This window comes from Peromyscus leucopus, chromosome 7 (assembly GCF_004664715.2).
Source record: "Peromyscus leucopus breed LL Stock chromosome 7, UCI_PerLeu_2.1, whole genome shotgun sequence".
NCBI classification, from domain to species: Eukaryota; Metazoa; Chordata; class Mammalia; order Rodentia; family Cricetidae; genus Peromyscus; species Peromyscus leucopus.
This window is the reverse complement of record NC_051069.1, coordinates 14051761-14065084: the sequence shown is the minus strand read 5'-3', so window position 1 is coordinate 14065084 and position 13324 is coordinate 14051761. Positions and strand designations below refer to the sequence as shown.

At 37.3% G+C, this 13324-nt stretch overlaps 1 protein-coding gene across 8 annotated transcripts in view; it reads right to left on the bottom strand.

Annotated features, from left to right (window-relative positions):
* Positions 1–13324, bottom strand: part of Neo1 (neogenin 1) — a 178869-nt gene that overhangs the window by 81876 nt on the left and 83669 nt on the right. For all 8 annotated transcript variants that reach the window (XM_028892477.2, XM_028892482.2, XM_028892483.2 and 5 more), the window contains exons 6-7: positions 10152–10306; positions 8412–8532 (exon numbers count right to left, since the gene is read on the bottom strand). In XM_028892477.2, the coding sequence (XP_028748310.1) occupies positions 8412–8532; positions 10152–10306 (276 nt within the window). The remainder of the gene's footprint in view (positions 1–8411; positions 8533–10151; positions 10307–13324) is intronic.

Sequence of the window (13324 nt, the reverse complement as noted above, 5' to 3'; positions counted from 1 at the left end):
AGCTAATTTTCATCATTCCTCTTTTATGCTGCTCCTGCCAAATTAAAGGGTATCACGGGGCCTGCCAGAATCTTCTCTACCTCATGCAATACAACATCACTGTCCTCTGACAAGAGACTAGCTGTGAATGCTGACCTTCCACTGATAATGTTACTAGTAGAAGGTCATCAGTATTATGTGTCTGGTGACTTTTTATCTTTTAACAATGACTAAAAAGTTGAGTTTAGTACTTTAAAAAAAAAAAAGGAAAAAGCCTTTCAGATTATGGAATCTGAAAACACCGAAAAAATATAATTCATCAAAGTGACTAATTAATGTAAACATTTTGGGAAAGGGAATGCTTAATTATATTTGTATAGTTTTTAAATTCAGATCTGATCTATTTAGCTTTGTATCTTTTCTACTTGAAATTCTATACTGAGATTTCCTCATCATTAAAAAGTGTTAAGCTGTTCTATAATTATTTTCATTTCATTCTATTTTTAACATTTAAGTAATTCCTATTCTTTCCCTTTATTCCTATTTCTTTTTCTTTTTAAATCACTAATGGTGATATTAAGTCTTTTTATAAATCTGATTTCTAAGGAAAAAACTCCTAAATATTAATGGGTTAAATTAGTAATTTTTAAGATTTAATTATAAAAATACTTTTATTAAATGATACAAAGATTTACAATTTCTCTAAGGAAAGATACAAACCTATTCATATCCTATTCATCTATTATAAATAACAATGTTAAAAATAGAAAAAACATTCATTGAATTTACTACTTTATCTCTTCCTACTATGAGTTGTATTCAATCAATTTTGTTTCTGTTCAAGTTTTCAATTCATTTTCAAAGGATATTTTTAACTGAAAACAACTTATTCATTGAATTTACTACTTTATCTCTTCCTACTATGAGTTGTACGCAATGAATTTTCTCAGCTTCTGTTCTGAAAACATGTTCATTTCATTTTCATTCTTGAATGATACTTTTACTGGATAGATAACTTACTTGGGTTGCTTTTCCCCCAAAGGTCTTTAGTTTTGGCAAAAAAAAAAAAAAAAAAAGTCTACTGTAATTCTTCCTTAAAACTTATTATTTTTATTTTATGAGTATTCGTGTTTTGTTTGCATGCATGTTTGTGCACTACAATGTGTGCCTGGTGCCTACAGAGGCCAGAAGAGGTTGTCTGGTCTCTTGAAACTCAGTTACAGACTATTGTGAGCCACCATGTAGGTGCTGAGCCTTGAATGTGGATCCTCTGGAAGAGCAGCCAGTGCTCCTAATCACTGAACCATTTCTCCAGTCCCATCCTTGTTTTTCTGCAGGTAAATGTCTTTTGTTGCTGTTTATTTTTGATATTATAATTTAATTACATTTCTCTCTTCCCTTTCCTCCCTCCTTTCCTCATATGCTCCTCCTAGGTTTCCTTCAAAGTGATGGCCTCTTTTTTCAGTTATTGCATGTATATATGTATTTTCACATACATATGTATTCCTAAATATGACATGTTGAGTCCATATAATGCTACCTTTACCTATGTTTTCAGAGCATTCCTTTGGCAATGGACAACCAATTGGTGTACTCTTCCCCTGGAAAGATCACCTCTCTTGCTCGCAGCTTTACTCAGTTACCTATAGTTCTTTATGGTGGGTTGAGACTCATCTGGTTCGTCATGTTCATTGGTGTCATTCTTATTCAGCTCATGTTTGGGCAGTCATTTTGGTGAGACTTTATGGGTATACTTTCTGATGTGACACAATCTCACACCAAACTCCCCTATCCTCTGGCTCTTACAATCTTTCCACTTCCTCTTCCACAGTGTTCCTTGAGCATTAGGTGCAGAATTATTTAGAAGATGTATCCATTGGGACTGTTTTGTATGGTGATATTTGTGCTGAAATGTGATTTTATTTGTATGTTAATAAATAAAGTTGCCTGGGGGTCAGAGCTAATAGAAAGCCATAGCAGAAGCTGGGCGGCGGCGGCGGCACACACCTTTAATCCCGATCACATGACAGGCAGATCTCTGTGTGTTCAAGGATACAGCCAGCATGGAGACACACGCCTTTAATCTAAATACCAAACATAGAGACCTAGAGATCTGTATAGACAGGCAGTGACGAGGAGGTCATGTGGTTGGGTTTAGAACCAATGAGAAGGCCGAACAGAAAGTCAATAAAAAGACAGCTACACAGGAAGTAGGTGTCTTTCTGAGGGGAAGGACGGCAGCGGCAGTGAAGGGTAAGAAAGGGTTTTTAGCTCTCAGCTACTGCTCTGACCTCTTGGGCTTTTAACTCTGCATTTGACTCTGTGTTTCTTATTTAATAAGACTGTTAAATCTACATGGTGCTTGTTTTGTTTTGAATTTCACAATTTTCTTATGTTTAGTCTTCAGTTTAACCATGATGCAGACAGGTGCATTTCCTTTCACTGTCAACACCATTATTACTATTATCACTTTGGAGTTAAGCTTACATCTGAGCTGATTTTTGGATCTGTCGTTTTATTCTCTCCCTGACTACCTAGTACTGGTTACTCAACCCAGAGCCCCACTCATGCTAGGCAAGTATGCTACCACCAAGCTACACCCTCTCATCCTGTGTTTTTAAAAATCACAATCATGGACTGGAGACATAGCTCAGCCATTAAAAGCTAAGGCTCACAACCGAAAAAAAAAAAATCACAGCTATTGCCTATTTAAATATTTCCTTTGCTCTGTTCTTATCTTCTTTGTCCTTTAAGACTCAAATTTGCTTATGTTAGCCAAAATGGCCCCAGTCAATAATCCATTTTATGGATATACTATAGTATACCCATTCACATACTGAAGACTATTTTAATTGTTCCAAGTTGTGGAGCTTGGGGATAAAGGTGCTATAAACACTTGAGTACATATTTTTATGTAATTTTTTTCAACTTACGTGAATACCAAGAAATATGATTACTGTACCATGTTAAGGATGGTATCATTTGGTTTTCAGTTCTTTCTTTTGGTTCATTTTGTAGTCTGTAAAGCCATGTCTGAGTAGTTTTTAAAAGAAAAGTCTATAAGGAATGGCAAGTGGATGGCATATTTTCTAGTGTCTTTGCACTGAATTTATATAAAGAAGTGAAAAAATTCTTGAATCTGGTTCTGTTGACTTGTATCTTTCAACACCAAACAGGCTTTTTTCCTTTGCTTTTTTGGGGGGGTCTATTAATTTTTCACTGAGTGATGAACAAAGCATGCAGAGCCACGTTGAGTTAAGTATCATTTACACCTAGGCACTGGTATACCTGTTCTTTGTCAAACTATTAGAGTGGAATTTAGCCAACATAGTCAGGAACTGAGTTTGGTATAGATTTAGTTGTTATAGTTACCTGCAGTATACAACAGACTTCAAAGTGCTCTATAGCTAAGACTAACACTGTCATATGTTCAGAGATAGAAGGCTTCCCCCAACTATTCTTTCCTTTCAGCTTTCGAACATTTCTGGACACTATTACAAAAGGAATTTCCCATCAAGCTCATGACCTTTCTCAAGAGAAAGGCTTTCTGCCTTGGTGCTAGGTTCATAGCTGAAGTGGATGCAATTCTCTGTTGTCCTTTTCCAGCTTCAATTTTAGGTAGGCTCTGTGATTCTTTCTATGGCAGGCTAAGTCTGCTCTGTACTATGCTGATCATAGGTGAGCATGTTCTTAAACACCACTCTTTAATAGAAAAAGGCTTCTTGCTATCAGTGCCTTCTGGAGCCTAAAATAATATTCTGACCCTCTTTTAAGGCAGAGCTTCTCTTCTGTCCTTCTCTTCAGCAATGATTTTCCCGTGTTCTGAGTTTCTCCCAAGAGCAGAATGTGTAGTTCAGTAGTAGAGGACTTACCCAGCATGTGCAAGGCCTTATGTTCAACTCTTAGTATCCTGCATATCTCCCCACCCCCAGCCCAAGGGGTGTGTGTGTGTGTGTGTGTCTGTGTGTGTGTGTGTGTCTGTGTGTGTCTATGTCACTGAAGAGTTTCTCTTCACAGAAGGAATTTGGTTTCTAAACTTTCTCCAGAAATATCTGAAATAAGTAGGTTTTCTGTTTCTTTTCCATGGGTTTGATGCTTACAGAAGGATCCAAGGAAAAGTGAGAGGCTTATGTCTATCTCCCAACAGGACAGAACACCCTCTTCATTTCTAGACCTGAGAGACAACTTTGATCCTCCTATTCTAAATTTCTTCTCAACTGGGTATACTATGTGGAACACCAGGAAATTTTATCTGAAAGCAAACAAGAGATCCCTTGGAGTCTGGGTCTTCCATATCTTCCAAACTAGTACATACTTGGCCTTAAATAATTAGGTAAAATTGAAAGCCCCCCCCCCTCCCATTTCTGGCAGCCATTTCAATCTCTTGTGGTAAGCTAAAGATAAAACAATTCCTATAACCCAACACATAGGCTGTGAGGCAGGGAAACCTGCCCTGCTTGGCTGCTTTATTAGCTCAGCTCTCAGATGGGCTTGAGAAGGTTGATTCTTCAGCATCCAGCTCTCAGTGAGAGGAGCTGGCTCTTGTCTTCACTCCTGCCTTTTTGTTGAGGCAGGCTTTTGCTATACAATTCTCCGGCCTCGGCTTCTCCAGTGCATGCACGACCACACTCAACTTGCCTTCCTTTTCTGTTTTTGCAGTTTGATTATCATTCTACCAGTCATCAGATAAAATCTTGGGAATATTTCTGATTTTTCTGTAGTGATATTTAATTTCGAATCTGATGGTAATATCTGAATGATTTAGATCACCAATGCCCCTTTGTCATAGTCATTTTTTTCTATCTGTCTAGTACTTGTAATTATTATCTCCTAACCAGTTTGTATTCTGCCATCCATTAGAATGTCTTAGCACTGCTGCATTGCTTTGATTTTTAATCATGGTCATTATCTCTTCTGTGCTACTTTATTTGTACCATAAAACATGAAAGCAGCTCCACTAAGGTTGTATAAATCATATATTCTTTACTGTAGTATAAATACCATAAAGACAGCGATCAGGTATTGTAAACTGCTATATTCCCTCTTTTAGCTTTCCTACATGAATATTTGTCTTAAAGATCAAAACATTAAGGGGCTGGAAAGATGGTTCAGCAGTAAAAAGCACTTACAGCTCTTACAGAGGACCCAAGTTCAGCTCCCAGCACCCATATTGGGTGGCTCACAATCACCTTTAAGTACAGCTCGAAACATTCAATCACTCTGGACTCTGGGAGCACCTGAACTCACATACATATATTCACATACAGACACTTAAATATAACTTTAAAATCTTTAAATAAAACATCAAAAGTCTGCCGGGCGGTAGTGGCAACGCACACCTGTAATCCCAGCACTCAGGAGGCAGAGGCAGAGGCAGGTGGATCTCTGTGAGTTCGAGGACAGCCTGGTCTACAAGACAGCCTGGTCTACAGAGCTAGTCCAGGACAGGCTCCAAAGCTACACAGAGAAACCCTGTCTTGAAAAACAAAAACAAAACAAAAATCAAAAGTCAGGGATGGTACCAAATGTCTCCTATAGTTCTAATTTTGAGAGAGTTAAGTAAGAGCATCACTTAAGCTAAGGAATATGAGACCTGGGCAACACAGTAAGACACTTACCACCCTCCCCCATCTCAAAAATAAGTAAGCAGGGGCCAGAGATATAGCTCAGCGGTTAAGAGGAATTCCTACTCTTGCATAGGACCAGGTCCCTAAAACCACATCAAGCAGCTCACAACCACCTGTGTAACTCCAGTTCCAGGGGATTTGAAGCTTGGCCTCCAAGGGACCATGGTGCACACACAGACAAGCTTGCACACACACATACATATAAATTAATTCTTAAGCAAATAAAAAATAAAATGGCAAAAATAAGAAACAAATTTAATAAAAATGGGACTTATAACCTTCTAATAGCCTATGACTTGTCAGTGTGTTGTCAATATGATTACAACAACAAAAAAAAAATTCCCGAAGCCTATATATGTTCTCAAAGTCAGAAAACACACACAATTAATAAACTTATTATACCACCAAGCACATTCAGAGGAAAGCTCCATTTAGGAGGCTCCTAACACAGTCATCCATTTACACTAGTAAGATTTCTATTAGTAATCACAAACAAGTGAATATGCTAAATACCTCTAAAGTTTCTTAGAAAGTCATTGCCATTGTACTTCAAACAAAACAAACAAAAAATCCCACAAAACAAACAAACAAACAAAAAAACAACCAAAACCAACATTACCCCACTTAGTCGGCTGGAACCCAATTTGGGATTTTTTTTTTTATTTTACAAACTTGAAAAGTTGCTAGAGTCATTTTCAATGAAAGGGAGAAAGGTATAATCACAGAAATAGGGTAAAAAAGCTGCTTAAATATTTTATACCTTTTACAATATTATTTTCAAGTATATTTTAAAATAGCATCTACAAATCCCATATGCTATTTTAGTGAAAAGTCAGCAAAGGTGCCAGCTTTGTCAATTAGCTTCCCTGGTCAAGTTATAGCTGTCAGAGGGACCTGCTGGAATTAAAGTACTATGTGACTGTATTTGACTCAGATATCCAAAGATCAGATGTCCAAAGTTCTACCTTTATCATGTATTCACAAAAAAAAAAAAACCCACTCAAAATGGAAGGAAGAAAAAAAGAAGAAAGCTTTAGTTGCTAAAATATGTCCAATGATTACCCTCACCAATTTAAGACTGAACTGCTACACAACAGCAATTTAGTATGAAAACATAACCATATAATAGGTTCAATGTAACATTGTTCATAATGGCAAAACAAAAACCAACAATAACAACAACTTAAAAAAAGAGGACAACTTAAATGCAACCAAACAGGGAGTAAATGATATAAAACTACATATATATTCTATCCAATAATGAACAACGTTGTTATTTTGTTACCATGGAAAGATGTCCAGTGTAATGATATTGGGAGAAAACAGAGTTATGAAAAGACATACATATCCTCTGTGTGCTCCTATGCAACACTCCTAGGTAGTAGGATTTAGAATTAGTGCCTTCCTTTCAGTTCTAAATTCAAGTTTTACTTCCTGCTCCACAAAATGAAGCCAGGCACTTTTAGTATAGTTTTTCCTTTTCTCAGCTGACATACATGTTACACATATCAGCACAAGCACTAGAGACACCAATTGCAGAGAGGACTTCCTCGTTAGCTCCCATGTACAGGTTCTAAGAGCCCAACATCTTTCCACAACACACAACCTCTTGGGTGTTTTTTGCAGAAAATGCTTCTGGTGAGATATCAACTTATGATCTACTCTCCTCACACCCTAAAAAGTAAATTCAAAGTTTCAACAGCAAAGCACTACATCTACTTTTCTGTCACCTAGTAAACCAGAGCCACACTCTTTCCAATAATGTCTGGATTTCAGCCTCAGGTGAACGTCTTTCTCTGCAGACTCTATCTAAACCCAGGTGCTATTGCTGCTTGTTATACATGCCAATGCTAATATAAGAGGTCTTTTCTTACTACATAAATCCTTAATACTCTCTAGAATTAATAACTCTTTACATTAAGCTTTCCCTGTTCAAATTAGAGCGGCTTCCCCAACTCCTACACCCTTTTCTATTTTTCAATGTTGATTGAATTTATTTTGCATAATAAACAAGTATTTTTTTAATGATAATCAGAAAAAGAACACTAATTTTCTTTCGGAAAAACAACAAAAATTTAGTGCAAATATTAAGTTTTCCTTATAAGACAGAAATACAATTGTGAGATCAACACAAGTGGGTTCTGATAAACACTTGCGTAGACTTCCAACTTTTCCTCTTCTTTTTTAACATTATCTGAAAATGTATCTCTAAATAATTTTTTTAAATATTTTTTTTCTTTCTTTCATTCTTTCTTTCCTTCCTTCCTTCCTTCCTTCCTTCTTTCTTTCTTTCTTTTTTTTTTTTTTCAAGACAGGGTTTCTCTTTGTATCCCTGGGTGTCCTGGAACTCACTCTGTAGACCAGGTTGGTTTCAAAATTAAAGATCTGCCTGCCTCTGCCTCCCAAGAGTTGGCATTAAAGGTGTGTGCCACCACCTGGCTGTTTTTTAAATGTGTGTGCATGTGTGTGTGTGTGTGTGTGTGTGTGTGTATGTTTCATCGGAATATATGTATGTGCAACACACGTGGTACCCAAAGAGACCAAAAGAGAGCATCAGATCTCCTGGAACTGGAGTTACAGATGGTTGTAAGGCACCATGTGGGTGCTGGGAATCGAACCTGGGTCTTCTGAAAGAGCAGGCAGTGCTCTTGCCTGCTGAAGCCCTTGAAGTAATTGAAGTGAAATGACTTAAGACTGCTGCTCTTCTGCTTGTAGTTGTGTCACATGCTGGGCTTTTCCAAGCAAGCCATCACAAGGCACCCTGGAGTAACAAGCTCCTTCAGCTCACTGCTGCTCCCCTCTTACCATGCTCAAGGATTATCAGCTGGGCTCCAGCTTGTGCATTTCCAACATCATTCTCAGCAATGCATTGATAGAACCCTTCATCTGATTTCACCAGACCCAACACTTGCAGATTATGTTCCTTCTAAGGAAGAAAAACATACATACAATTTTATGCCTAATTGATGAACATGAGTTTAAAACCTTAAGGATATGTTCTCAAGGAGATGGAAGAAATATTGTTATAAGCATAAATGTTGCTTTAAAATTAATAAAAAACATGTAAATACTGATAAAATAAAAATGCTAATTTAACCACAACAGATTGGTTTTTTTTTAATGTTAAATGCTCACAAACTTTTTAACATGAGATTATGCATTTCAGAAACAGAAAGTACATCCCCACAGAAAATGAATTACTTATATGACAAATCTGTAAAGTGACACTGTCTTTAAAACATAATTATTTCTGAGCTTTTTACTGAGTATTTTATAAAGACCTTCAGGTATGCCATTAATATTTATTATTAAGACCTAAACAATCCTATTAGTAGGATATTAGATAATGGTAGTATTAGTAGGTAATAATACTAATAATACCTAATACATATAAAGTGCAATTATGACAAAGAATTATTAAATATATTTAACATCTTTTTTTTTTCTCACGCTGGAATCTGGGAAACTGACTATTAGATTAGGCTAGCTGGCCAGTAAGCCTCTAGAATTCACTTGTCTCCATCTCCACAGTTCAGGCATTTCAACACAAAACTTCTTATGTGGGTTTCTCCTGGTGACTGTACTCAGGCCTTCATGCTTACATGAGATAAGATAGACTGAGATATCAGTCCAGCCCCACATTTAACTTTTTGCATTTACATTTTGTTACAATTTTGAAACAGTCTCAAGGAGTGACCTAATCTGGCCTCAGGCTCACTATCTTCTTGCCTTTAGCTCCTAAGGACTGGGATTACAGGCAAGATATCACCATGTCTTGCTTTTATCTACTTCAAAAATTCTTTTAACTAATATATGCAAGTTAAATTAAAAGGCACTATGTGATGATGTACTCACTTTCTAAAAGGGTTTTTGTTTATTAGAATGGTTAGCATGGGATCATTCTTACTTTGAAAGGTATGTGCCCTGATTTATGATTTTTTAGTTAAGTTTTGTATAATTTGTTGTATAATTAATCGATATGTTTTTCAAAATTATCATCTTTCTATACTTCCAGAGAGACCTGGATGTGGTGGCATATGCACTCAGGAAGCAGAAACAGGTTGATTTCTGTGATTTCCAGACCAGTTCGGTCTACATAGTGAGTTCCAGGGCAGCCAGAGCTACAGTTGAGATCCCGGTGGGTGGGGGTGGGCGGGAGAGATAAAGGAGAGGGGAGGTGGGGGGAGGAGAGACCTGCTCCTTGAAAACAGCTGTGAAGGCAATGAGGAGCAGGCATGTGTGCACACACTGTAAGTCTCAGGAAATACTGATAGCTACATTTACGAGTACTAGACTGTGGTGGGTTCTAAGCCTAGTCCAGCCACCAATTTGATAGTGGTCTCACATAAACCTCCAAAATACTTCTGAGCTCAGCTTTCTCTACAGCCAAAAAATAAATTACAGTCTATGATTTCTTCTATAATTTTTCTATTTCATTATTTGCAATAATTTGAATTGGTATATATAATACATCTTTAGTGACTATATTTTAAAGACACTTAAAGGTTTCAGAAATAAATGTACTTCATTGAAAAGAATACTTACTACAATTTTAAAGTAATCACTCGGGATAACCACATCCCCATTCTTGACCCACTTCACAGTTGGAGTTGGCTTCCCAGTGACTTCACACTCAAATACAATATCCATGGATTCGTGAGCGTATATGTTAGTGGGTTCTTTCAAGAATTCAGGTGGAGCTTCAAAGTATAAAGAAAATTAAAATAAAAATAGGTAGCTATTCACATATCAACACATTTTTAGACCACAGAATTCACAGTATTTGCATATTTTCACAAAATCACATAACTATATATTTTAAATGTCAGTACAGCAGTTTTACAAATTGATTGCCTGATGGAATACTAGCCAACTGTAAGGAAAAGTATTTTTTTTTTAGTCATGGTTAAATGGACATATCTGAGTTAGGTAACTCAGACCTAGAAAGACAAGTATCACATGTTCTTTTTCATGGATGCTCGATTTGAATCATGAGCTACTAGGTATGAGTGATTAAATTAGAATGCCCACAGAAGTCAGAGAAGTAGTGAAGACACGGGTGATATGGAAAAGGGGAAAATAGAACAAGTAGGATTTAATGGGGCAGGAATGGGAGGATGAGGTAGAGGAGGGAGTATTGGGAGGGATAACTGATGTTAAAGACCTCTTAAAAAGCCAGATGGAAACCTACTACAATAGAAGCTTCATAATATATATACATATACATACATACATACATACATACATATACATATATATACACACATAAAAGGAGTTTGAATGGTGTTATCCTATCTTGGGAGGATGATGCCCCTCCCAGATACCACAGTTACCTCTTTTCTAGTTGTTGATCAGTAGGATCCCCAAAACATTGCAGGCTATTGCAACTGCTCTTGGTTACTCTCCAGAACTTTATGGTAAAACCTTATTGCTGAAGATACCACATACTTGAGTCACAGGACATGAAGAAATTGAGCTGGTTCCCTATCCTGGATACTTCTTCCTACTGGCTGGCTTTCATAGTGCTGAAAGGTTACATGCACATTACTGGGAGAAAAAAGAAATCAACAGCTGTGAACGCTGTAAGCTACAATGACAACTGGCCTGGCAAAATGTGCATATTGGTCCCAGAGTGGCATAGATGTTTATGAGAGTAACCAATCACCTTCTGATTGGATCTAAAGCCTGCTCTGCAAACAAGGTGGTATTCATATCTAGTACTATTAACTGAGGCTCAAACTCATGGCCGGCTAGGTCATAGGCCCTAGGAGAAAATCTACTACTATTATTCTGCTAAATGAAAACAGTAAGAAACCGCTTCTGAAACACTTTATATTCACAAACTACTACATCTCTCAACTCTCATTTAAAAAGCTTTTTGTTTTTTGGTCTTTTTTTTTTTTTTTTTTTTTTTTTTTCAACAGATGGTGATCAATATAGGAACCTACAACAAAGTTAACATACAGAGAATAAAAGAATGTGGAGAGCTCAGCTCTAAATGAAATGTCTATATCATATACATATCCACAGGGCTCAGGAATCATTCTGGAAGAAAGAGTGTAATGGTTAATTTTGATTGCCAACTATACCTGTAATCAACTAAAACCCAAGGAGCTGGGCCACCATGAGGAACTTTTTTTTTTTTTTTTTTGGGAGACAGGATTTCTCTGTGTAGCTTTGTGCCTTTCCTGGATCTCGCTCTGTAGACCAGGCTGGCCTCAAACTCACAAAGAACCGCCTGCCTCTGCCTCCTGAGTGCTGGGATTAAAGGCGCCACTGCCACCACCCAGCTAAGGAACTTTCTTGATTGGATCATTTGAGGTGGGAAAACCCACCCTAAATCTGGGCCACACCTTCTGGTGGCACATAAAAGGAAAGCTTTTGCTTTTTGCCTGTTTGCCCTCATTGTTGCTGGCAAGTTCATCTACTCTATTGCTGAGGAATTCTATCTTTGGTATTAGAACTTATTTCTTTGGGATTCCAACACAGACTGAAGATCAGTTCAGACATCCAGCCTTGTATACTGAGTAACTGCCAGGTCTTCGGCCTTTCCTTTGAGAGATAGTCACTACTGGACTACTCAGACCATACCCTGTAAACTACTTTAATAAATCCCCTTTTAATGTACATTCATTAGGTCATTTCTGTTCCTTTAGAGGATCCTGACTAATACAGAATTGAAAGAACCAGAGGTAGTGGACCTCTGCATGGAAACAGTATTTTCCAGACCTGACTGGGCCACTTGTAACTGCATGCACACGACTTGCACAGGATCAAGACAGCCAAAATCCTAACATGAATGTGGAAGAGGCTCATGATGTTCCACTACTAGCTGAGAAGCAACTGGCAACTGATGGCTTTGGGGAAGAGAATTAGTGCTCTTATTCTATGTGGTCCCTGAGAGGTCATCTATACTTCAGTAGATGGACCTATATTCATGAGCACACAGGCAGTACTAAGTGGACTCAATGGATTTTTAAAAAGAGCAAATGATGTCAGGAGGGGAAAGTGGTAGAGGGAAAAGGGATGGAGTTGGAAGGGAAGGAAAGAAGTGGATTTGATGAAAATACATTGTATGTGTGTGTGTGAAATTCTCAAATTAAAAAGAAACATGTTAATAACAACACCTGAAAACCAACCAAACAAAAAATACTGCCTAGTAGAATTAATTGTTATAAAAACTAATTTCCGAGTTTTCCTAGTCATTCACTGAGAATTATCTACAAGGCGAACTATAGTGAAGAACCTGAACATAAGAACATTATAGGTGGTCTTAGAGAGTATTTGAGAGTATTTTCCCAAGATTTATATTATTTGGAAGAGCTATAATTAACTCTTAAGAGTCAAAAAGACTTATGATCTATTTTTTCAGTTAGATTAATGAGTAACAAAGTGTCAAAGCAAAATCATTAAAGAGTTCATTTGTGTAACTAACTCTAACTAGCAACATCCTTTTATGACACGAAATGGTTTTTTTTTTTTTTTTTTTTTTTTTTTTTTTTTCGAGACAGGGTTTCTCTGTGTAGCTTTGCGCCTTTCTGAATCACTTGTAGCCAGCTGGCTTGAACTCACAGAGATCGCTGTCTGTGAGTGCTGGGATTAAAGGCGTGCGCCACCACCGCCCGGCTACGAAATGGTTTTTTAAAAGTAGGAAGGAGAGGAAAAATGATAGGATCTATGGGGGGAAGGCGGATGTTTTGAAACACTGACTAGTCTAG